The following is a 24,289-nucleotide window of genomic DNA, read 5'->3' as shown; positions in this document are numbered from 1 at the left end:
ATTGCCCAACTGACTGTAATCCAGCCGATTTGTTAACCCGTGGTATAACAAGCGAGAAGTATAAGGAAAGTACATTATGGAAAAAAGGACCCAGTTGGCTTACGGACACTTCTAAATTTCCAAATACGACAATTGTAAGCGACGCACCATTATCTGTTTTGATCAATGACCAGGAAAACAGTCAAGCGACAAGAGACATTTCAACTGATAAAAATGAAAACCAACCAGGAATTCACGTTATCATGGAGATAAACCGATATGGATCGTATAAGAGACTGCTACGTGTAACTGCTTATGTGCAACATTTCGTTAGTAAGTGTCGTAAACAACGCAATTCAAGACAAACCGGACAATGGAAACATGGAAACCACTATAAATACAAAAATCCGCGGAATTATGGATAAAGCACTATCCGGAGACGAGTTTTCCAGAAGAATATAAGGCGCTGAAATCGAAAACTACAACAAATTTGCCTAGAATAAGACAACTACGTTTATTCTTAGACGACAACAACCTTATGAGATGTCAAGGACGAATACACAACGCACCAATATCGGAATTCGCAAAATTCCCGTATATACTTCCATCTAATCACGCATTGTCTGAACTCATCATAATGGACGCGCATAGGCAAGTTTTACATTCAGGCTCTAATATGACAATTACTCACATAAGACAGACATTTTGGATACCTGCAATTCGACAAATTGTTGGAAAAATGCTGAGAAGATTTTTTTTTATTTTGAAAGACTTTTATCTTAATTTAATGTTATTTATATATTGTATTTCAATTTTCTTTTCTACGTAAAGTAATTTTTTTGAGGCCCCGAGAATGTCGAGAAGACCGCGGGACCGGCAACGTCTCGGAAGAAAAATTGTAACCAAGGTCGACATCACAACGGCGACGTCACCTTATCTTTTTCTTAGTAACTAGTAAACGTCAAACTACAAAGCTGTTGTGTATTTTATCAGAGTTATATTATAAGATATCGTCCCCACAACATGTTCATTCGTCAACTATATCAACTTTGACCTGTTTCATGGTCAACTACATCATCTTTGACCTGTTACATGGTCAACTGCATCAGCTCTGACATGATGATGAGTATATGTTTAATTTAGAGTCCAAACTGCGGAAAGTTAGAAAAATATCACAGTCTGATTCACTTTTTTAAAATGTCGCATCAACGTCCCTAGATCAAAATGCAAACAGTTTTATGCCATCTTACCCCACAAATTCATCGCTTACCAATGTATACGCAGCAATGAAACTGAAATTAATGTGTACAGCCAACCCATTTTGATAATTTTCGCTCCATGCAAAATACCCATTGTGACTTGCAGTCTTCAAATAATTTGTACAACCAAGGCTTTTCTTAGGTATCAAATAGCAGTCAAAACCACGGGTTACCTAAACTAGATTTACCGCACTTTGATGGGGAAATTGTACAATGGCAAATCTTTTGGGATTCCTATGAATCAACTATTTATTTCAATAGTACTTTGACCGAGATACAGAAATTTAGTTACTTGAAGGCCCAACTCCATGGTCATGCCGCCCAAACTATTGAAGGTGTCGCACTGACAAATTCCAATTACACTACCGCCGTCAATTTACTCAAAGAGCGTTTTGGATCGCCCCACAAGATAATTCATGCCTACATGAAAGCGTTAATGGATCTTCCTTCACCGTCAAATGATTTAAACAGCCTAAGAAGGTATGGAGATCACCTAGAAACGTACGTAAGAGGTCTTGAATGTTTGGGTCAAACACAAGAAATGTATGGCGCGTTACTAGTACCTATGATTATTAGTAGAAACGAGAAAAAGTATTGCCCGTGAATATGATAGCGATCATATGACTCTAAACAACACCACAAAAGCTATCACAAAAGAAGCAATAATTCTTGAAGCGGGACACTTTACCGACCGCGACGGTTTACATACTATCTCCACATTTCTGACCGAAGCTCATAATAAAACACAGCGAAGTTTCAATAAAAAAAAAACCACGTTTCAATGACAAAAAACGTCCATGCATCTACTGCACTGTTGTGCATTTTCCGGGAGATTTCACGATAATTTCTGACGTGAATGAAAGACTAAACATCGTAAAGCAAAAGAAAAAATGTGTCGACTATCTAAGAAACCACGGTGTTTCCGAGTGTAAATCGCGTAACCGATATAAGAAATGCAACAAGAAACATCACACCAGTATTTGCGGGGAACAAGCTACAGATGGAAAAGGACAGGACAGCAAGGAAAAATCAACCGTTGTAAGCTTGGTCAAAACACAAGAACCAGAAACCGCAGTAATGTATACCTCACAACACACAAGCGTTTTATTGAAAACAGCTATCGCACCAATATCATACGGGAATCAGATCACAGAAGCTAGTATTTTATTTGACGAAGATGCCCAACGTTCATTCATCACTCAGAGAATATCCGAAAAATTACAGATAAGACCAAGCGGAAGGGACACAATTGAACTGTGAGCTTTTGGAGACAAAAAAAACATATAAGCCATTTGGATACACCAACCGTTCAACTATAAACTTACAAAGGTGAGATTGTAAACATTATTGCATTGATTGTTCCAGATATTGCAGTCCCACTTCAAAACCAGACGAAATACCTTACACGCAATTTGCCATACCTGAAAGATTTAAAGCTCGCACATCCTACAAATAACGCTGATAGCTTTGAAATTTCACTCTTGATAGGAGCCGGTAATTATTGGGATATAGTTCAAGATCACGTGATAAGAGGAAATGGACCTACAGCCGTAGCATCAAAAATTGGTTACTTGTTATCTGGAACCGTAATAAGAAACGGAAAGAAATCCTTTACTTCATCCGTTCTTTTGAATGTTACTTCACACCATGCAGAGGAAAGCGACATCGAGAAATTCTGGAATCTAGAATCGTTAGGAATACGTTTACCACAACAGGACAATGAGGACAGTTTTGTAAAGACTGATCAACAAGACTGTATCAAATTTGAAAACGAACGTTATTCTGCCAAGTTGCCATGGAAACTGGATCATCCGGACTTACCTTCAAACATCATGATCGCTAAAGCAAGGACCGAAAGCACAATTAGAAGACTAAGTCGTGAACCACATTTATTAAGAAAATATTCAGAAATTATTGAAGACCAAATGAAGAGAGGGTTCATAGAGAAGGTAAACGATAAAAACGACATTCGTAAAAGCACTCAATATATACCACATCATGCCGTAAAAAAGGATTCGACAACAACACCAATTCGTATAGTGTATGACTGTAACTGTAAAAAGTTGCCAGATCACGCAAGTTTGAATGATTGCCTAATGTCAACTCCGCCAGACTTGAACGACTTGACAAAAATATTAATGGGATTTAGAACCAAGAAAAACACAATAAGCACATACATTGAAAAGGCTTTCTTACATATTGGATTAGATGAGAAAGATCGAGATTTTACACGCTTTTTTTGGTTGAGTGACACAGATAATCCCAGCAGTACTCTTACAACATATCGATTTAAATCTATTTTGTTTGGTGCAACAAGTTCACCGTTCATCCAAAATGCAACACTGCTTAAACACTTGGATGCATGCAACACAAATATATCAGCAATTATGAAGAATGACCTTTACGTGGATAATGTGTTGTCCAGTTTGGAAAATGAAGATGACGCCGCAAAGTATTTTGTACAATCCAGATCATTGATGTTGGAGGCTGGATTCAACCTTCGTTCATGGAGTTCAAATTGCTCAAAACTTACAGATTTAGCCAAACAACATAACGTATGTGAAAAAGAAACTTTTGTCAAAATACTAGGACTGAAATGGGATACGATCACTTTTCAAAAAGTCGACTTATTTGATATTGAACTACCAAATATTACGAAACGTGAAATTCTTAAACAGTCGTCACGTATTTACGATCCGCTAGGATTACTTAGCCCTGTATCCGTACGAGCAAAAATTTTAATGCAGACATTGTGGGAACAGAAGTACGGATGGGATGAGCCACTACCATTAGAAATACAGACAACGTGGAAAAATTTAGCCAAGGATTTAGAGAAATCGACTTATACAGAATTAAAAAGACCGTATTTTCCCAATTTACCAAATCAGAAAACCTAACTTCACGTTTTTGTAGACGCTAGTACAACTTCATACGGAGCAACTGTTTACATATGTAACCATCATGAGTTATCTTTAGTTATTGCAAAGAATCGAGTAGCACCGCTTAAACAACTGACACTATTACATATGGAATTAATGGCCGCATTGATCGGAGCACGACTAGCCGATCACGTTAAATCAGCTTTACACATAGAAGAAATAACGTTTTGGTCAGATAGTTCTACAGTGGTTATCAACTTCAAAGCAATTGAAAAGGTTCATACGAAATAGAGTAACGGAAATACGCAAATTGACCAGTACACAAGAATGGAGATATTGCCCAACGAAAGATAATCTAGCTGACCTTCTAACTAGAGTACTCAGTGTGTCAGTTTGAAAAGAACACACTGTGGTTCAACGGACCCGAATGGATAACTGATATATAAAAATGGCCGTCGTGGAAGCCAAATGACACAACAGTATTACTAACCAGTACAGATATAGAAGATTCAAGTACAGCGGACAATGAAATAGATAATCAACAAGGAATACACCAAATTGTGCAAATTACTAGATATAGTACATTATCAAAATTACTTCGAATAACAGCTTATCTATTACGATTTATACGAAATTGCCGTTCGCCAATATTACAGAGAAATAAGGCAAAATACGTTTCAAGAGAGGAATTGCAGGATGCAACAGAGTGTTGGATACTAAATTGCCAAAGAAATTCATTTAAGGACGAAATGTTATACTTGAAATTAAAGGATACTAAACCTACTGTTTTATTTAGACAACTTAGATTTTACCTGAATAACAAAGACGCAATTTGCTGTGGAGGGAGAATTCATAACGCACCTGTTTGTGAAAATTTCCTTATTTGTTACCTAGAAGTCATCCTTTTACGAAATTAGTTGTTCTTGATATATACAAGTACATGAAACACTCAGGAGTTTTATCAACAGTGACTCAGATACGACAAACTTACTTGATACCCCGAATTCGCCAATACGTAAGAGGAATTTTGCGAAGTTGCGTAATTTGTCGAAAAATCAACAGTAAACCATATACAGCACATGATCCGCCGCCACTCCCAAAAGTTCAATTACTGGAAGCGCCGCCTTTTACAATTACCGGCGTCGACTTTACAGGAGCGCTGAACGTTAGAGATAAATATGATACTGAAAACAAGGTTTTTATATGTCTATTTACTTGTGCTTCAACGAGAGCCGTACACCTGGAAGTTGTACCGGACCTATCAGAAAAATCATTTTTACAAGCCTTTAGAAGATTTGCTATTCATAAATCTAGACCACAAACCATGATTTCGGATAACGCTTCGACATATTAAGTTGCTCGCAAACATTAAAGCAATTAACCCAATCACCATCGTTAAACGATATATGTTGTCAACATATGGAACAAATTGGAGATTTATACCGAAAAGAGCGCCCTGGTATGGTGGATGGTGGGAACGCTTTATAGGAATTACAAAAACTTGTTGAGGAAAACATTAGGTAGATCTTACGTTACCATGGATACACTTCAAACAATTCTGTCAGAAATAGAAGCGATCATTAATGATAGACCATTGACCTAAGTATCACCGGATATTGAGGACGAGGAGCCGTTAACTCCGTCACACTTACAAAAATGTACTGTACGGAAGAAGAATAACTTTAACGCCGTATCCACAACCGAATATTGAGTACATTGCCGTGAATAGTGGAAAACAAGAACTGCATAAACATTTGAATAAACATTTGAGTTTAATGGAGCATTTTTGGAACCGGTGGAAATCCGAGTATATAACGACGCTATAAGAGAGTTTCATCGCCAAACAAGAAACAATTTACAAACTATTCAAGTTGGAGATGTAGGGCAAGTCCAAGATGATAAATTACCGAAAAGCCGATGGAACATTGCCATTGTTGATGAATTGATCACCGGAAACGATGGTTTTACAAGAGCAGCTATAATACAAACTTGTGCAGGACGTACATCACGTCCTATAGTAAAACTGTACCCACTCGAAACCCAAACAAACATTAACAATTTAGAAGGCAAAAATGATGATACTTCAACAGGGGGATTGACAAGAGTTCTACCAAAACGAGAGGCATCCATCCAGGCTCGAGAGAACATCAAGAAATGGACTACTTAAAAGTGAACTACTAGCTGACAATTTAATTTGAATAGACTTCGTTAAAAGTGAAAATTTAATAAGTGAGTTATTTGTATTTGTTTTAGAAAGACAATTAATTATTTAACTTTCAGTAATATCTATTTGATTGACTTTTAAAGTAATTAAGGTCTTTCCTTTATCTATAAGGAAAGACCTTACTGTATTTCTTCTGATTATTATTATTATTCTTCTTGTTCCGCCAAACTTTGACAAAATTTCCCTCCGTAACCGTAAACCATGTCGCTTTCATGTTCACACTTTGTATTGGTTTCATGAATACCTATCCGGAAGTGAGTCGAAATATTTTGTCGGTTCGGAGTAATCTCTCCGAAACCAAAAAACCTTGTTATCGTTCCAACACCGTAACCGTAATAGGTAGAAAAAAAACGAAGGGTGAAATTTGTTCAGGACCAGACCCCGGTTCTTCGTTACATTTGGATCGAAAAGATTCAACGACTCATTGGTAGGGTTATGCCCCTATCAAAATTAACCGGTGACGGTTGGCCACCAAAACTCAGAAACCGTAAGTCTTAGACACCTAGGATCTTCACCAATCATCATCAATTCATGTATCTTTAAAAAATACCTCAAGGTCAAATTTGTATGTTGACCTTGACCTTTGACCTAACACCTTGTTATGGGATAATCTCAGAAACCATTATAATTACAGAAGTTTTAAATAGTGGAAAATGTTTGGGTCATTATGGCGCAACTTTCTTACATTTTGACCAAAGAGATTTGACCTTTCTATAAGGGGCATAACCCCTGTTTTAGGTTTCTGAAAAGACAAAATCAGCTTTTACTATATAACCAAAGGTCCTAGACCCTTGGGGTCTTCAGTAATGGCATTGGGGACTAATGACCTTGACAAAGGTCAAAAGGTCAAAGGTCAAGGTCATGTCCAAAATAGCGAATTTAGTGTTTTTAACCTTATATAAAGGATTTTTAATGTGTTTTCGAGCTTTTTAAGGTTGACCTTGACCTCTTCAATACATTCTACGTCTGTTGGAACATGTATTTTACATTACAAAAGGAAAGACCTCTCAATTGTTCAAGAACAATTGACAGTTTAATTATTATTTTTATATTTTAACTTTTGCCGGCCCCGAGAATGTCGGGAATTTAGCGCGAATATATACATGTTAACGTTGCTACCTGACTTATGTAATTATGACGTTACTTATATAGCAATGGCTAGACGTTAGAATAAACACGATCTATACACAACGCATTTATCTACGGTACTTTACACAACAACATGTTCAATCTTCAACTTAATCATCTTTGACATGTTCATTCGTCAGCTTCGCCATCTTTGTCCTGTTAAATGGTCAATTAAATCAATTTTGACCTGTTACATGGTCAACTGCATCACACTGCCATGTTCAATCGTCAACTAAATCATCTTTGACCTGTTCCATGGCCAACTGCATCAATTCGGACATGTTCATTCGTCAACTGCATCATCTCTGATCTGAGCAATCGTCAACTGTATTAACTCTGACTTGTTTAATTGTCAACTACATCATATCTGATCTGTTCAATCGTCAATGCACAACTGCATCATCTCTGACATGTTCATTGGTCAACTGCATCAACTCTGACATGTTCCATCGTCAACTGCATCATCTCTGATCTGTTCAATCGTCAACTGCTTCATCTTTGACCTGTTACATTGACAACTAAATCAACTTTGACCTGTTACATTGTCAACTGCATCAATTCTGACATGTTCATTTTTCAACTGCATCATCTCTGATCTGTTCAATCGTCAACTGCATCAACTCTGATTTGTTCAATTGTCATCTGCATCATCTCTGATCTGTTCATTGGTCAACTACATCAACTCTGACATGTTCAATCGTCAACTGTTTCATATCTGACATGTTTAATCGTCAACTTCATCATCTCTGACATGTTCAATCGTCAACTGCATCATCTCTGACATGTTCAATCGTCATCTAATATCATATCTGACCTGTTCAATCGTCAACTACATCATCTTTGACCTGTTACATGGTTAACTGTATAAATTTTGACCTGTTACATTGTCAACTACATCAACTCTGACATGTTCATTCGTCCACCACATCATCTTTCACCTATTCCATGGCCAACTGCATCATCTTTGACATTTTCATTCGTCAACTACTTCCTCTATGACATGTTCAATCGGGAACTGCATCAACTTTGACCTGTTTCATGGTCAACTACATCAACTTTTACCTGTTTCATGGTCAACTACATCAACTTTGACCTGTTCCATTGTCAACTGCATTTCAACTTTGACATGTTCAATCGTCAACTTAATCATCTCTGACCTTTTCCATCTGCAACTGCATCATCTTTGACATGTTACATGGTCAACTGCATAAATTTTGACCTGTTCCAAGGCCAACTGCATCAATTCGGACATGTTCATTCGTCAACTGCATCAACTTTTACCTGTTACATTGTCAACTGCATCAATTCTGACATGTTCATTTTTCAACTGCATCATCTCTGATCTGATCAATCGTCAACTGTATCAACTATGACTTGTTTAATTGTCAACTGCATCATATCTGATCTGTTCATTGGTCTACTACATCAACTCTGACATGTTCAATCGTCAATGCACAACTGCTTCATCTCTCAACTGTTACATGGTCAACTGCATAAACTTTGACCTGTTTCATGTTCAACTACATCAACTTTGACCTGTTACATTGTCAACTGCATCATCTTTGACCTGTTACATTGTCAACTGCATCAATTCTGACATGTTCATTTTTCAACTGCATCATCTCTGAACTGTTCAATCGTCAACTGCATCAACTCTGACTTGTTCAATTGTCATCTGCATCATCTCTGACCTGTTCATTGGTCAACTACATCAACTCTGACATGTTCATTCGTCCACTGCATCATCTCGGACCTGTTCCACGGTCAACTGCAACCAATCTGACCTGATCCATGGTCAACTGCATCGTTTTGGACCTGTTCCATGGTCAACTGCATCAACTCTGACTTGTTCAATTGTGAACTGCATTATCTCAGACCTGTTCCATCGTCAACTCTGATATACTAATAATTAGCTGCGCCATGAGCGCATGATACCTCCGACGTCTTGTGTGGAAGTTTTATGCAATAACCATAAATAGTTTCTGAGGAAGTTTTAAGCAATAACCATTTATTGTTTTTGGGAACCCCCCCCCCCCCCCCTCCCCACCCTGTTTTTTTTTTTACAAATATCACTAAAATAAAATTTTGAATCAATCCAAAAAGTATACAGATCTTTAAATTAGTATAACAAAGAAGTGTGTACAGTTTAAAGCAATAATCATAAATTGTTTTTGAGATACGGCGCGACATGTACAAAAAAACCCTCCCCTTTTTTACAAAATACTCAATAACTCAAAAATAAAATTTTGAGTCATCACCAAAAAGTATACAGATCTTTAGATTAATATAACACAGAAGTGTGTAAAGTTGTAAGCAATAATCATTAATCGTTTTTGAGATACGGCACGACATGTAAAAAAAACCTCCCCCCTTTTTTTTTTACAAAATACTCAATAACTCAAAAATAAAATTTTGAATCATCACCAAAAAGTATACAGATCTTTAGATTAATATAACAAAGAAGTGTGTAAAGTTTTAAGCAATAATCATAAATCATTTTTGAGATACGGCGCGACATGTAAAAAAAACCCTCCCCCTTTTTTACAAAATACTCAAAAACTCAAAAATGAAATTTTGAATCATCACCAAAAAGTATACAGATATTAAGATAAGTATAACTAAAAAGTGTGTAAAGTTTTAAGCAATAATCAAGAAACGTTTTTGAGATACAGTGCGACATGTGAAAAACTTAAGCACACCCTTGTTTTAGTTACAAAGTGCCGTAACTCAAAAAGTTTAAATCTTATGTTCACCAAAAAGTATACAGATCACTTGACCATCATAAGAAACAACTATATTAAGTTTCATGAAATTTGGATAAGTCGTTCTCAAGTTACGGTGCGACATGTTTACGCCGGACAGACAGACAGACGATCGGACAGACAGACGGACGGACAGACAGACGGACGGACACCGGACATTTGTATACCAGAAAAAGGTCCCGTCAAAATTTTGACGGGCGTATAAAAAGTCAATTGGATTATCTTCGACCTGTTCCATGGTCAACTGAATCATCTCTGACGTGTTCCGTGGTCAACTGCATCATATCAGACGTTTTCCATGATCAACTGCATCATTTCGGACCTGTTCAATGGGCAAATGCATTAACTCAGACGTTTTCCATGATCAACTGCATCATTTCGGACCTGTTCCATTGTCAACTGCATCAATCATTACCTGTTCATTCGTTAACGGTATAATTTCCGACCTTTTCAATCGTCAACTGCATCAACTCTGAAACGTTGATTTGTCAACTGCATCATCTCTGACCTGTTTCTAGGTCAATAACATCATATCGGACCTGCCCGTTACTGTTTCCTGTAAACTAAAACGAAGGAATTCTTATATAAAAAAAATATGGATAATGTAAAAAATTAATAACCATATTAGTTCTACAAATTGATAGTCTATTTCATGTAGTATGTATCATTTAAACTTGTTTTTGTCTGCTTGATATCATGTTTTCGTTTTAATATTTTTTTAGGAATTACGAAATTTCAAGTCACTTCCATTGACGGGACAATTTATAACTCAATAAGTTAATTTGATTTTACACTACTAAAAATACTGCATATGTAGTCCTATGCAAAAACTTAAAACAATAGACGAGTATAATATTTTCAATGAAATTGTTTGTTTGTCGTTTGTTAGGTTTTTATTGGGGAGGGAAGGAGTGCAATATTATCGATTACCAGTATTAACATTAGATTATGAAAATAAAAATACATCTCATACTTACTAGAATGCAGACTTATCTCATATCAAATGCGGAATAGGGAAACAAGTGATAAAGGTAAACAAACCCAAGCTACGCGCCAAACTTAATCACACTCGCATATAATTATAGGGGTAAATTCAGTAAAAAATCTCCCATTGACTTTAATGCTTATCTATGTGTGGAAATAAATTTATACCTGATTTACCTTTAGAAATTAAAAACTTTCATATATCATTCATGAAAGTACAAATGTAGCCCTATCTTTTGCAACAATAAAAACATATGGTCATGCGGCATTTTGGGGCATTCACATGGCCTTGTTTACAAACAATGTAGATTCGCACTGATTTCCTATACTGACCCCCATTACTTTTCAACCCTGTAGGGGGAAAAAATAGTACATTCAGCATTTATTTTTTATTTTTTTTCAAGTCTAGTTTTGATCCATCTACCATAAAATATGTATTACAAACATTATCTACCAATCAGAAGAGCACATGACTTCACTTATAGACAGAAAGCTCTCCCCCAAATGGGCGGTCCCTGATGACGTATATTTATTTACTGAATTTACCCCTATAATCATATATAGGGGTAAATTCAGTAAATAAATATACGTCATCAGGGACCGCCCATTTAGGGGAGAGCTTTCTGTATAACACTGAAGTCATATGCTCTTCTGATTGGTAGATAATGTTTGTAATAAATATTTTTTGGCAGATGGATCAAAACTAGAGTTGAAAAAAAATAAAAAATAAATGCTAAATGTACTAATTTTTTTTACTACAGGGTTGAAAAGTAATGGGGGTCAGTTTAGGAATTCTGTGCGAATCTACATTGTTTGTAAACAAGGCCATGTGAGTGCCCAAAAATGCCGCATGACCCTATGTTTTTATTAGTGCAAAAGATAGGGCTACATTTGTACTTTCATGAATGTTATATGAAAGTTTCCAATTTCTAAAGGTAAATCAGGTATAAATTTAATTTCATACATAGATTAGCATTAAAGTCAATGGGAGTTTTTTTTACGGAATTTACCCCTATACAGTCAGTTTACATTCAGAGTTATCTCTCTTTATATATTCTGATAGTTTATCTGTTTTTTATACAATTTTATCTCAATGAACTGTAAAAAGTTGTATTGCTCGCCTTTTTAATTGCGTTATACCAGAAGTAAGCATAAGGAGGTTGCATAGAAGTAAAATAGTTAAGTTAATTTAAAGATAACAAGGCCCTATAATGGTCAAACATCCGTACGATAAACATTCTTTAGGGGAAAAAACTGGACTAAAGTATTACATTTCCCTGTGTATTAGCCTTTCATAGTTATATTCGTAAATGGATAATGGAATTCACAATTTTGACACACTAACCTATTATAATCAAATTAACTTTCATCTTTATAAGTTATCTAACTAATAGGATGCCTTAAAAAATGTTTCAACATTAAAGTGTATTTGGAAATGTGACCATAGAGATAGCCTAAGGGCATGATGGAAGATGAAGGATTAAAAATAACTTTTCAGTTGAAATTTTTGTAACAGCAGTATGCATTGTTACATTCAAAGTCAATATGATCTACATCGGGCTGGAGTGTTAGTCTTTGGGCAGTGCACACATCAATAAGCAGATCCCACATTTTGATAAAAAGTGGAAGTAACGCAAACACAGTAAAGAGGAATGAAGTTAACATTTTACACCCATGTATCGAATAATTAACTGTGCCATCTTTGAAAATATCAGTTATTTCATTACATAGACGATCATAGACATTTCAAGTTGGTGAAACATAAAAAAAAAATAACGATTCCGACATCATCATCTGTCACTATTAAGGTGAAACTTTTATTTTTTTATATCTAGTATATATTAGATATAAAATCAGAACCTTTATTGTATAAATATATGAAATAAATAATCTATCTATAATTTAAGTTTCCGGAAACGTAGTATTGGAACTTTGAAAAATTAGCAGGAATGCAATAATTAAGCCCTTCCTAACACATAATAAAGATTGGAAAAAGTACTAACGTCACAGGTGTGTGTTAACATTTTTTTTAAAGAGTTCAAAATTATCTCCGATTGGTATGACATTGAACAATTTAAATAATCTATTAACATTATGCAGAATGCTAATCTTGTTCCATCAGTACATTGTTTCTTCCATCAACCATATTGTTTAATGACTGATATTTATCAGATCCTGTGCGTTCCTGTCCTCAAGGGAAATATTTGACATTGATTGTGACAAAAACATACGTTAATGGTACGCAATTTACTTCAAAATTCACAAATTTTATTCGTTTGAGATGCAACAGATTGTATTGCCTTATAAAATAGAAATATGGAAGGTGTCGTAAAGTGTTTTGTCTTCTTGATATTTATGTTTCACACCAAAAGTGAGTTCTTTTTGTTATTTTTTTTTAACAACAACAATGGTCATTCTTTTAGAATATTGCATGAATATTTAATCACTATATGTAAATTTTGTATAATTTCTGTACCTTTGGCTAATAAGATTTGTTATTCAACATAAATTCGGCAAATTTCAAATGTTTACATAAATTCAAAACCGAAAATGCAAATCGGTTTCAAAAGTAGTAGATAGATATCCAATGCTGAATACTATTATCTTTTTTATTATATGAAAGCACATTCAAGAACAGAAAAATACAAACTTAAGTTAACTTGTGGATTAAATATTATTCAATTAAACGAAATTTGTTTTTATCATTATTGTAAATTATATCATTTGAACTGATAACTTGTCTGAGCACATCTTACTCTTGTTATATTTGCAGATGTTCTCTCAACTGTATATTTTTCTGGAGAAATGGAAGAAACGTACCATAATAGTTCCATGTATTGTGAAAATATGAGAGGAAAGCTCCTTGGATATGGAGAATTGCTTCTTAAAACTGCAGAGACTTGTTCTTCACTGTCTAGTTGGACAGCAACTCCATGGTATAACCGTAAAAGTAAGCAAGAATACATCGCTGATTTTTTTTTTATATTTATATAATAATATACAAATTAGTATAGAGATCTTGTATATAAACCAACAAGACCACAACTCAAAGACAAAACAGACGTTGATTAAAACTGCAGAGACTTGTTTCTTTGCTGTTTTATTGAAACTTCTAAAAATTATGACTTTTTATTGAGATTTTACAATTTTTAGCCGTGACAAGTGGTATTAAAATATTTGAAATTTGCCCGCCGTGATTTGCAGGGTTAAAACACATTTTCGAGCATATCTACAATGACTTAAACAGTCGCATGACGCCCTTTTTGAACACATACTGTTTGCTGCTTCAACTCTTCAAGACATTGTTTGATAAGAACAAAGTTAATTCACGTGTAGCTAACAAATTTCTTATCAAGTACCGCATATTTTGAATATTCAAGAAAGTAAATACTTTTGAAAGAGTGTCTTTTGAAATCAATAATAAAGATCTTACAAACCTGAAAAACAAAACAAAATCAATGAAATTATACAAAAAAACAAAAACAAAACAGGTACTTATTCTAGTATTTAGAAACCTTAGTACATGTATACCAAGTATGAATGTTAGAACAAACTGTTAGAGACTTGTTTTACTTTGAAAACCTTCTGTGGGACCAGTAAGCCAATAATTTTTTATTATCATATTTACCCTATGTTTTTAGTATTGCATTGAAGAAGCATTGTACTTTTGATTGCTTAGTAAACATAGATAGATAAGTTATGTTATACTTAAGGCAAAATAAGACCAAAGAATGTAAAAAATATATAGATAAAACTGACCAGGGGCAAAACCTTTTAAAAACGTGTTTACTATTTAATAAATCTTTATAGTCTAAATAAATAACGGATAATGACAGAGTCATTTTTTCCATTTTCATCAGATATAAACTCAATTTTAAGCACTAATATTATGATGAGGCCAAAATAACATAGAAATTAACAACTACAGGCCATCGTACGGCCTTCAACAATGAGCAAAGCCCATACCGCAGAGTCAGCTATTACAGGCCCCGAAATAACAATGTAAAACAATTCAAACGAGAAAACTAACGGCCTAATGTATGTAAATAAGGCAACACTAGTATACCGCTGTTCGAAATTCATAAATCGATAGAGAAAAAACAAATCAGGGTTACAAACTAAAACTGAGGGAAACATATGTAAAGATTGAACAAAAAAATATGAAACACATAAACAAACGACATTGTTCGTTACTGTTACTCAAACTTAATTTTACCATTAACGACAAGTAAAATGGGACATGTAGTATATCACATATACCATGGTCACGAAGTCCCAATGGCATTCTAAACTATGAAAGTGTATAAAACGACTATAATAATCCTTTCGTATTCAAAATTTGCCTATTTTTTTCAGGACCGATTGATGTGTGTTTAAACTCCAGTGGCAAATACATTTTTAGTTTATGCATATTTAGTTCGATAGCAAATTCACAACTGTTAAAAACTTGCCCGATGTGGTTTTAAGTGGGTTGACCGTTTAAAGGAAGGGATCCTTGTAAAATGAGGACGTGCGTACAAACCACTGTAAATTACGATGACGAAAAACCAAAATCTCCTGTTATTTAACAAACTTGATCGGTATGTCAAGATTTTTTTTATATTCCCTAATTATTGTATTATGATTGTATATTATATATAAGTCAAAAATTAAAAAATTAAACCTATTGCAAAGTAAAAATCAATACAAACTCTTTTTAAATGACGGACAGTAAAAGTTACTATCTTCAATTATTGTTTTGAATTGCAGTTGGATGTTTTATTGGAGTAAATATACTAAGAGAGACACAAGATGGAAAAGAAAATAAGCATTTGGCAATGTGTGCTGATTTCTGCGCCGATTCTAACTTTACATCTATTGGATTGTGGGTAAGAATATGTTATAACAGGACGTAAACTCTTCACAAAATGTGAAAAACAATAAATACGTGCTATGAGTATAATTTATGAGATAACTTTAGTATTATATTAATTCGGATTTGTGATCCCATACAGAAAAAGTACATTTTTATCATCTTGAATTTTGAGTGAAATTTTATTTGATACGTGTTCGTATAACTATCTCCGTTACAGTTTTATCTGTATCCGAAATTTAAAAATGATCAAGTCTGTCAAAAGAGAAGTCGTAAAATTCTCGTAAAATAGTCGTTCTCAAGATAAATTAAAAAAAAAAATCATCTATTAACTCAATGTTTTAGGTATGAGTTGACTATTGTGACAGCTATAATAATGATTTCCTTTTTTTCATTTCAATAAGACAACAAAATGTCAATGTTATGGAGAAACCCAAATACTTGTACAATCAACATGCGACTCAACAACGTGTCCAGCAAATGCAAACGAAAGATGTGCAGTTGGAGATGCTGGAGTCATTTATGAAAAAGGTAATCTATATAATGGTGTCTAAATACTATTACTTTTGTTACTTTTATATTTGCTATGTTTTTTAAGGATTCCTGTTTGTAATTTTCAATGCATTAATAAAGTACTTGTAAATATAGGTCCATTTTGTTTTATTGACTTGACTTCATCCCTACATGATTATTGTTATAGTCTATACAGTTAAACAGCTGAAAGACTTTTCTTTTTTAATTAAATGATCAGTGTATTTAGTGATATATGCACCAGGACTTTGTTTTGATATGCCAACGACACCATGTGGACTCGGTCGTAAATAGTCCACATGGATACCGTATTGGACTTCCAATACGCCATCATAAAACCTACATGCATGGACTCTGTTCGGATTTTTAACGTGGTAATGTATCTTCAAATGTTGATGATGTTTTGTTAAAGTGGAAATCGGACTATGCCGATCTACTTAATCAAACAGGTAACCAGGTTACTACGGATAGGAACATTCCAGTCGATCAGAGCCCTGCCGTTTTGACAGAAAGCGACTTTCTTTTAACAGAAGAAATTTCTTTTGAAGAGGTTTTTAATGTCGTATGTAAAAGCAAAAGAGGCAAAGCCTCTGGTGTAGATAATATTCCAGCTGATGTTTTATGTAACCAGAATTGTATTATATTTTTACATAGATTGTTTAATTGGTGTTTTAAAACTGGTAAAGTCCCAGAGATGTGGAATAATATAATTATTAATCCGATACCCAAAAATAACATGTCAGATAAAAGAGACCCCTTAAATTATAGGGGTATTGCTTTAGCCCCAGCTTCATATAAATTATATTGTAACATATTAAACTTGAGGCTGTCTCAATGGGTTGAAGATAATAAGTCCTTAGTTGATGATCAAAATGGGTTCCGGAAGGGAAGGAGTACCATAGATCAAATATCTTCACTTACTAGTTTAGTCGATGTTCGTAAAAAACTACGAAAATCCACCTTTTGTGCATTTATCGATTTTAAGAAGGCGTATGATACGATTAATAGGACACTGTTATGGGAAAAACTCACATCTCTGGGGGTTGATGTAAAAATGTGTATGGCTATTAAGTCCCTTTATAATGGGGTCAGGTGCTCGATCAGAGTCAATAGCTTCAATACAGATTGGTTTACTGTGAACTGTGGTTTAAAACAAGGTTGTCCACTTTCTCCTTTATTATTTAACATTTTTATAAATGAATTAGCTGTATACTTAAAATCATTTGATTTTGGTGTTGACATTGGGGGAGAAAAAGTATGTATTTTATTGTATGCTGATGATATCGTACTGTTAGCAAATACTGAGAATGAGTTACAAAACCTCTTAGATGAGTTATATCATTGGTGTACTGACAATAAAATGACTATTAATTCATGTAAGAGTAATGTTGTCCATTTCAGACCGACCTCATTTGAACGATCAAGTCACGTCTTTAAGTGTGGGGATATGAATATTGCTACTAGCAGCGAATATGCTTATCTAGGCCTTGTTTTAAATGAGTTTCTAGACTTTAGTATTACTGCAAAAGCAGTTGCTAGGTCAGCAAACAGAGCTCTAGGTCTGGTTATAGCTAAGTGTAAAGCTATTGGTGGCATGTCATATGACGTCTATAAAAAACTATTTGATGCACTTGTAAGTCCTATTGTTGAATATGGTGCCGCGATTTGGGGATGCAAGAATTTCTCATTTATTAATGCGATTCAAATGAGAGCGTGTAGGTTCTTCCTTGGTGTTGGTAAATATACACCTAATCCAGCTATTATGGGAGACATGGGGTGGATTCCAATTTACCATACTCAATGGAAAGTAATTGCAAGACACTGGCACAGATTAGTAAATATGGAGCCAGATCGTATTAATAGGAAAATATTCATATGGGCAGATGAGGTCAGTCTGAAACATAGAATTGTGAAAAATTGGAATTTCATTGTTAAAAAACATTTCATGGAACTTGAATTGGTTGACTTTTGTAATACAAACACTAATATTAATAAAAATATGTTTATTGATACAGTCATGTCAAGAATGTTTGATATTTATATTGAAGAATGGAAAAGTATTGTTAGTTCATCCTCTTCCAGACGGGGAAATGGGCGGAATAAATTGAGAACCTATAATATTTTTAAGCAGGAGTATGTTGTAGAAAACTACTGCAAACTGTTAATGCCTTTTTGTGAAAGAAGCGCCTTTGCAAAATTTAGATGTGGGGTGGCTCCTATTAGACTGGAAACTGGGAGGTATGAAAATTTGCCGCTGGAAGAGAGATGTTGTTTTAATTGTTTTAATACTGTCGAAGATGAATATCATGTTATTTTACATTGTCCTGTTTATAATGATCTTAGACAAGTTCTTTTTACTGAGTCTCTTAAAATTGATGAACATTTTAATAGTTTTACAGATTGTCAGAAAGTGGTATTTTTATTTTCGAATCAAGATATTATAAGATTATGTGCCAAAACCTGTTATTTTATTCTTAAACGACGCCGAGAAGTTTTATATTGTAAATAATAATTAAATACTTTTGTTGTATAATTTTACCATTTAGGTTTAATATTTAATATGTACATATACATATTCTTTTAAGTGATTATCGTCTCTCATAAATCTGTACAGATTGGCTTATGTATACAAAATGTATCTTTTATAAATGTATTGTGTAATTTTATACATAAGGTGAGACGTAAATAAAATATTGAATTGAATTGAATTGAATTGATCAAACATGTTGTGTTTAATTAAAATTCACTGCTTATTTAACTGTTGCATTATATTACTAGTATTAGTTCTCTATTCAAGAATTCGAGTGTTATATTGTATCGACATCCGACTGTATATGAATGAACTATGACCAAGATTCCTATCCATTAACTCAACACCCAATATGTCATACATTGGTCAAATAATGAATATTCCCAAATGCTCTTATATTTGTACCTTTAAAATCTTATTTTACTAGTTCGTGTGTTGAAATACAAAACTACCGACTACATGAGTCAAAAGATATTTTCCGAAATTTGTGTATCATCCACATAGAGGAAGTCCCTATACATCCATGTTGGTGGTTTTATCTAGAAACTTTACTCTAACCCAGTTAATCTAATTCTTAACGTAAGTGTATCTATAACTGGTCGGTTGCAGCCTTTGTGTTAGAATAGTTTTATGTTATTTCCGATCAGTTATGCATGTCATTGATATCGGTATTAAGTTGTTTCATATGCGTTTAGTTATTATTAATACATATATGTATACGTAGCTAGTTTTAGTATCTGCTCACTACGGAAGACGGTTAGGGCCACATTAAACAAAATGTTATGCTGTATGTCGTGAAAACAATGTCAAACAAAAAAATAAACACAATGTGGCACTAACTGTCTTCAACAGTTCAGTTGATAAGTACGATAACAGTTTCATGTCTAATATGGTTTTATGTTTTACTCCATAGTTAATAAATCTGGAGCGCTCTGTAGATATAGATCATTCAGGAAGCCTTCCGAAGGAGGAATAACGTTAAAGTTTGCGCAATGTGAAGAAAAGAAACCATTTATATGTAAAGGTGTGTTACAATTATCTGAAATATTTATTGATTTTATATAATTTTTCGTATTCTCTAATGTCTGCTTTTTGATGATAAATTCAATCAGACAATTGTCTCTTCTCTCTGTTTATATTGAATCATATTTGTCTTGTTTTAATCTAACTCATGCATTATATTAATAATATTCAATACCATGTATGATACGACAATTGTCCGTTCGTTTGATTTTGCTATTTGATTAGGGACTTTCTGTTTTGAATTTTCCTCAGCGTTCGGATTTTTTTTTATTTTACTTTTTTCTAGATACATACATGTATTAAAAATTACATCCTTTATTCAAGAGCAACACCTTAGATTAATGTTATAATATGATTTACTTTTCCATTAAATATAATCTTTTACATTTACAGTTGGAGACACAGAAAATATACAATGTTCGTTTAACATGGGCAATACTGCAGGGATGTCAGCAGAAACACAAGGTAACAACACAAAACATAATAAATGGAACACAATAATAAGTGATTTACTGTCATTGTTTGTTCTTTTCCATTTTTACAGGAATCGACTTATTAGTAAAGTAAATAAATATCTGTGCTTTTAAGTTCTTCATATGCAATACTGTATAATAATTGATTTATAAATATTTTTATGCCCCACCTACGATAGAAGAGGGGCATTATGTTTTCTGGTATGTGCCTCCGTTCGTTCGTCCGTTCGTCCGTTCTTTCGTTCGTTCGTTCGTCCGACTTCAGGTTAAAGTTTTTGGTCAAGGTAGTTTTTGATGAAGTTGAAGTCCAATCCACTTGAAACTTAGTACACATGTTCCCCATGATATGATCTTTCTAATTTTAATGTCAAATTATAGTTTTTACCCCAATTTCATGGTCAACTGAACATAGAAAATGAAAGTGCGAAGTTCAGGTTAAAGTTTTTGATGAATTTAAAGTTGCATCAACTTGAAACTTAGTACACATGTTCTCTATGATATGAACATGGAAAATTATAGTGCGAGTGGGGCATCCGTGTACTTTGGACACATTCTTGTTTTAACTTTTTTCAGGTGCCATTATCGGCGCAGTAGTAGCAGTTGTTGTAATAGTAGTAGTTGTTTTGCTGATACTACTTTTTATTAGACACAGGTATACACATTTAGGTTTAGTACACTTTCTATTATTTTTTTTAAGCTGTTACGTGGGCATTTTTGAATAATTATTTTTTTCTTCGTATTATCATGTATATAGTAAAATTTACTGGAATTCTATGCGACTTTCATACAAATGAGAGATTTTAAAGCTAGATATACAACAAGGTTTTATTTACCATTTTCTACATATGAAAATGCCTGTACAAAGTCAGAAATATTGCAATTGTTTTCCATTCGTTTCACGTGTTTGAGCATTTGATTTTTAGGATTAAAAATCATCTTAAAACCTGGAAGTTATCATGATTATTTTGAAAATTTGTAATACTGCATGTATACACATGCATATTTCTGATGACAAAATGCATAATATATACATGTATATGTTAATATTTAACTTATCACAAAAGGAAGCATAAAATATAGATATACCAATATTACAGACTTAGTATAAGAGTATTTCAGAATACAATTAACATCTACTTCTTCCTTTTTCAGGAGGAAATCTCAGAAAGAATTTAGTGGATAGTACACTTTATGTTGGTTTTAATTCATGTAATTTTATTTCTTAAATGGATATTATCATCTCATATGCACCAAGTAAACTATAAGAAAAATACGTAACAAATAATACGAGTTAGCACATTCATGAGTAAAGCAGAGAGATCCATATATTAAAATGCTAAAATCGTTGAATCTTGTAAAGCTGTATTTTGTATGTAAACATGATTTATGGACATATTTTAACATGCATGTATACTTTATACTGTTTAGAAGCTGTTTTAAATTATTTCGTATAGGCACTACAGAAATATTTAGCTTTACAAATGTTTTAAATAAAATTGAGAATGGAAATGGGGAATGTGCCAAAGAGACAACAACCCGACCATAGAAAAAAACAACAGCAGAAGGTCACCAACAGGTCTTCAATGTAGCGAGAAATTCCCGCACCCGGAGGCGTCCTTCAACTGGCCCCTAAACAAATATATACTAGTTCAGTAATAATGAACGCCATACTAATTTCCAAATTGTACACAAGAAACTAAAATTAAATGACTATTTTACATTTGATCTGCAAAGCTTCAAGTTTCCTCACTACCTGTTTAAGTAATACCTGTGTGTGACTGTTTTAAAGCATACGAGTACAAGGACATGGGAAGTATTCGTCATTATGACAACAACACAACGACAAAAATGACTAAATGTCATTCTTAAACAGTCCTGAACAACATTCAGGTTTCTATAAAATATCTGGCTCATAGATGGGAAATAAATCAAACAGACACAACACAAATTTTTCCAAATAACATATTTTAAGAAATTATGATAACCACTAATATGGGTTCTTTAAGTACGAATTTTAAAAATGTAAGTTAGTTTATCTAAGTGCACTAAATTGTTGACTTGTTCTTTAAACATTATTCCTTCAATGCTATTATGTATATTTTCAAGAAATAAATATAGAAAAAAACGTTTAATTGTTTAATTAAACTATCGTGTTATTCACGAGAACAGAGATCATACCTTATTGGTATGATATATAGTGCGGAATGCAGCCTTTACATTGTTTAAATGCAGTGTATTGAAGTAAGACATCGTAATATGTTGGTTAAAATGTATGGTGTTCTAAGCAGGTTTGAAAGCCCTTATTCCTTAGTCCAGCCACTGCTTTCAAACCTGTAATATTGAACATTTTCAGTGAAAACCAAAATATTAAGGTTATATGAAAGCAATCGATATCCTATTGAGGTACACGATAAAAAATTAATGAGCTTGTTTTGACGCGTTTTTACATTTAAAATTAAAATAAACAATGAATTATATATGCCGTTTTAAACTAACAGATATATGATACAAAAAAGAAATTAACAACTATAGGTCACCGTACGGCCTTCAACAATGAGCAAATCCCATACATGTACCGCATAGTCAGCTTTTACTCCGTTTTGAAAGTCTCACTTAAACGTTTATAAAATGGACAGCTCTTAAAGGGCCATCGTATTGCCTTTGTTTATGTATACATAATGTCATATGTTAATACACACAACTACCTTTTTTGCCTTTTCTGTAAGTTTCATGACGATAATTCCTTAGATTGAATGTGAATGTTTGATCGCTGCTTAAACTTATCGAACAGCGGGTTTCAAATGATTTATAATTCGATAACTTCAAATTCCAGTTTTTAACTATTTCAATGCGTGTTTTTTCCTTCAGTGATAAAAGATAAATATTATACAATTACTGTCTTTTGATGAGGTAAATATGCGGTTTTATTGACTTTTGAAAAACTGATATTCACTGAGGCCGAGGGCCGAAGTGAATATCAGTTTTTCAAAAGTTAATTAAACCACATATTTACCGATTCAAAATACAGTAATTGTTTTATTCCATATCTAAAGAGAAAACAATGTATTTAATGACAAATATTTATATAAACCAATTGTTCATCAAACATTTCACCAAAACGTTGCATGTAAAAGCGCGTGACGTTTAACGCGGTGAATAACACTCTTCTCCAGGTGAATATGTTTTTTTTAATTCAAAATCCAATTCATATAGAAAAACCTACTAAAATAATACTAATATGAAATAATCAATTATATACTACGATGAGACAAATGATGTATCACATATTTAGAACATTGTATATTGACATCCCTAATCTTGTACATTTGTATGTTGTAAGCAAATAGATACGGGATTTAATATGAATAAAAGAACTATAAGGATAAACGTCAATTAGACAGAAACCCTTACAATAATAATCAAAGTACATCTAAAGAGCAACACTCAGTCTTCAAGAAAAACAAATGCTTGAACAATATGCCAAGCTCTTTTAATCCAGTATCTAAAAAAGCTGTGAATTATGATTAACTGAAAAAAATCAAAGATCTGCCTTCAACATCAAATTTTCCAAATAATGAAGAACATTTAAAAACGACAAAAACTGATGATATTTCATATTTGAGACAAGCACATGTAGATCAAGTGAGGTTGACGTTATAGTTTTT

General features: G+C 33.6%; 2 protein-coding genes across 2 annotated transcripts; both read left to right on the top strand.

The window, feature by feature from the left end:
• The first annotated feature begins 2,191 nt into the window (after positions 1-2,191).
• LOC139510981 (uncharacterized) lies at positions 2,192-4,135 on the top strand. Its single transcript, XM_071297543.1, has 2 exons — positions 2,192-2,276; positions 2,604-4,135. The coding sequence occupies exons 1-2, from the start codon at positions 2,192-2,194 to the stop codon at positions 4,133-4,135; spliced, it is 1,617 nt and encodes a 538-aa protein (XP_071153644.1).
• Positions 4,136-13,485: 9,350 nt separating this feature from the next.
• LOC139510646 (uncharacterized) lies at positions 13,486-22,703 on the top strand. The gene is made up of 8 exons (XM_071297198.1): positions 13,486-13,586; positions 13,989-14,165; positions 15,965-16,083; positions 16,472-16,598; positions 20,042-20,152; positions 20,545-20,616; positions 21,198-21,276; positions 21,777-22,703. The coding sequence occupies exons 1-8, from the start codon at positions 13,532-13,534 to the stop codon at positions 21,805-21,807; spliced, it is 771 nt and encodes a 256-aa protein (XP_071153299.1). The 5' UTR covers positions 13,486-13,531; the 3' UTR covers positions 21,808-22,703.
• Positions 22,704-24,289: the final 1,586 nt, after the last annotated feature.

The sequence above is a fragment of the Mytilus edulis genome, chromosome 2, assembly GCF_963676685.1.
Source record: "Mytilus edulis chromosome 2, xbMytEdul2.2, whole genome shotgun sequence".
NCBI lineage: Eukaryota > Metazoa > Mollusca > Bivalvia > Mytilida > Mytilidae > Mytilus > Mytilus edulis.
Note: the sequence above shows the minus strand (reverse complement) of the source record. Positions and strands in the feature narration are given on the sequence as shown.

Excerpts from the sequence above, each read along its gene's own strand:
- LOC139510981 (XM_071297543.1), top strand. The coding sequence starts at position 2,192 with ATGCAACAAGAAACATCACACCAGTATTTGCGGGGAACAAGCTACAGA. Across the intron at positions 2,277-2,603 it reads GCAAGGAAAAATCAACCGTT|ATATTGCAGTCCCACTTCAA; the intron begins GTAAGCTTGGTC and ends TGATTGTTCCAG.
- LOC139510646 (XM_071297198.1), top strand. The coding sequence starts at position 13,532 with ATGGAAGGTGTCGTAAAGTGTTTTGTCTTCTTGATATTTATGTTTCAC. Across the intron at positions 14,166-15,964 it reads TCCATGGTATAACCGTAAAA|TTGGATGTTTTATTGGAGTA; the intron begins GTAAGCAAGAAT and ends TTTGAATTGCAG. Across the intron at positions 16,084-16,471 it reads TTACATCTATTGGATTGTGG|ACAACAAAATGTCAATGTTA; the intron begins GTAAGAATATGT and ends CATTTCAATAAG.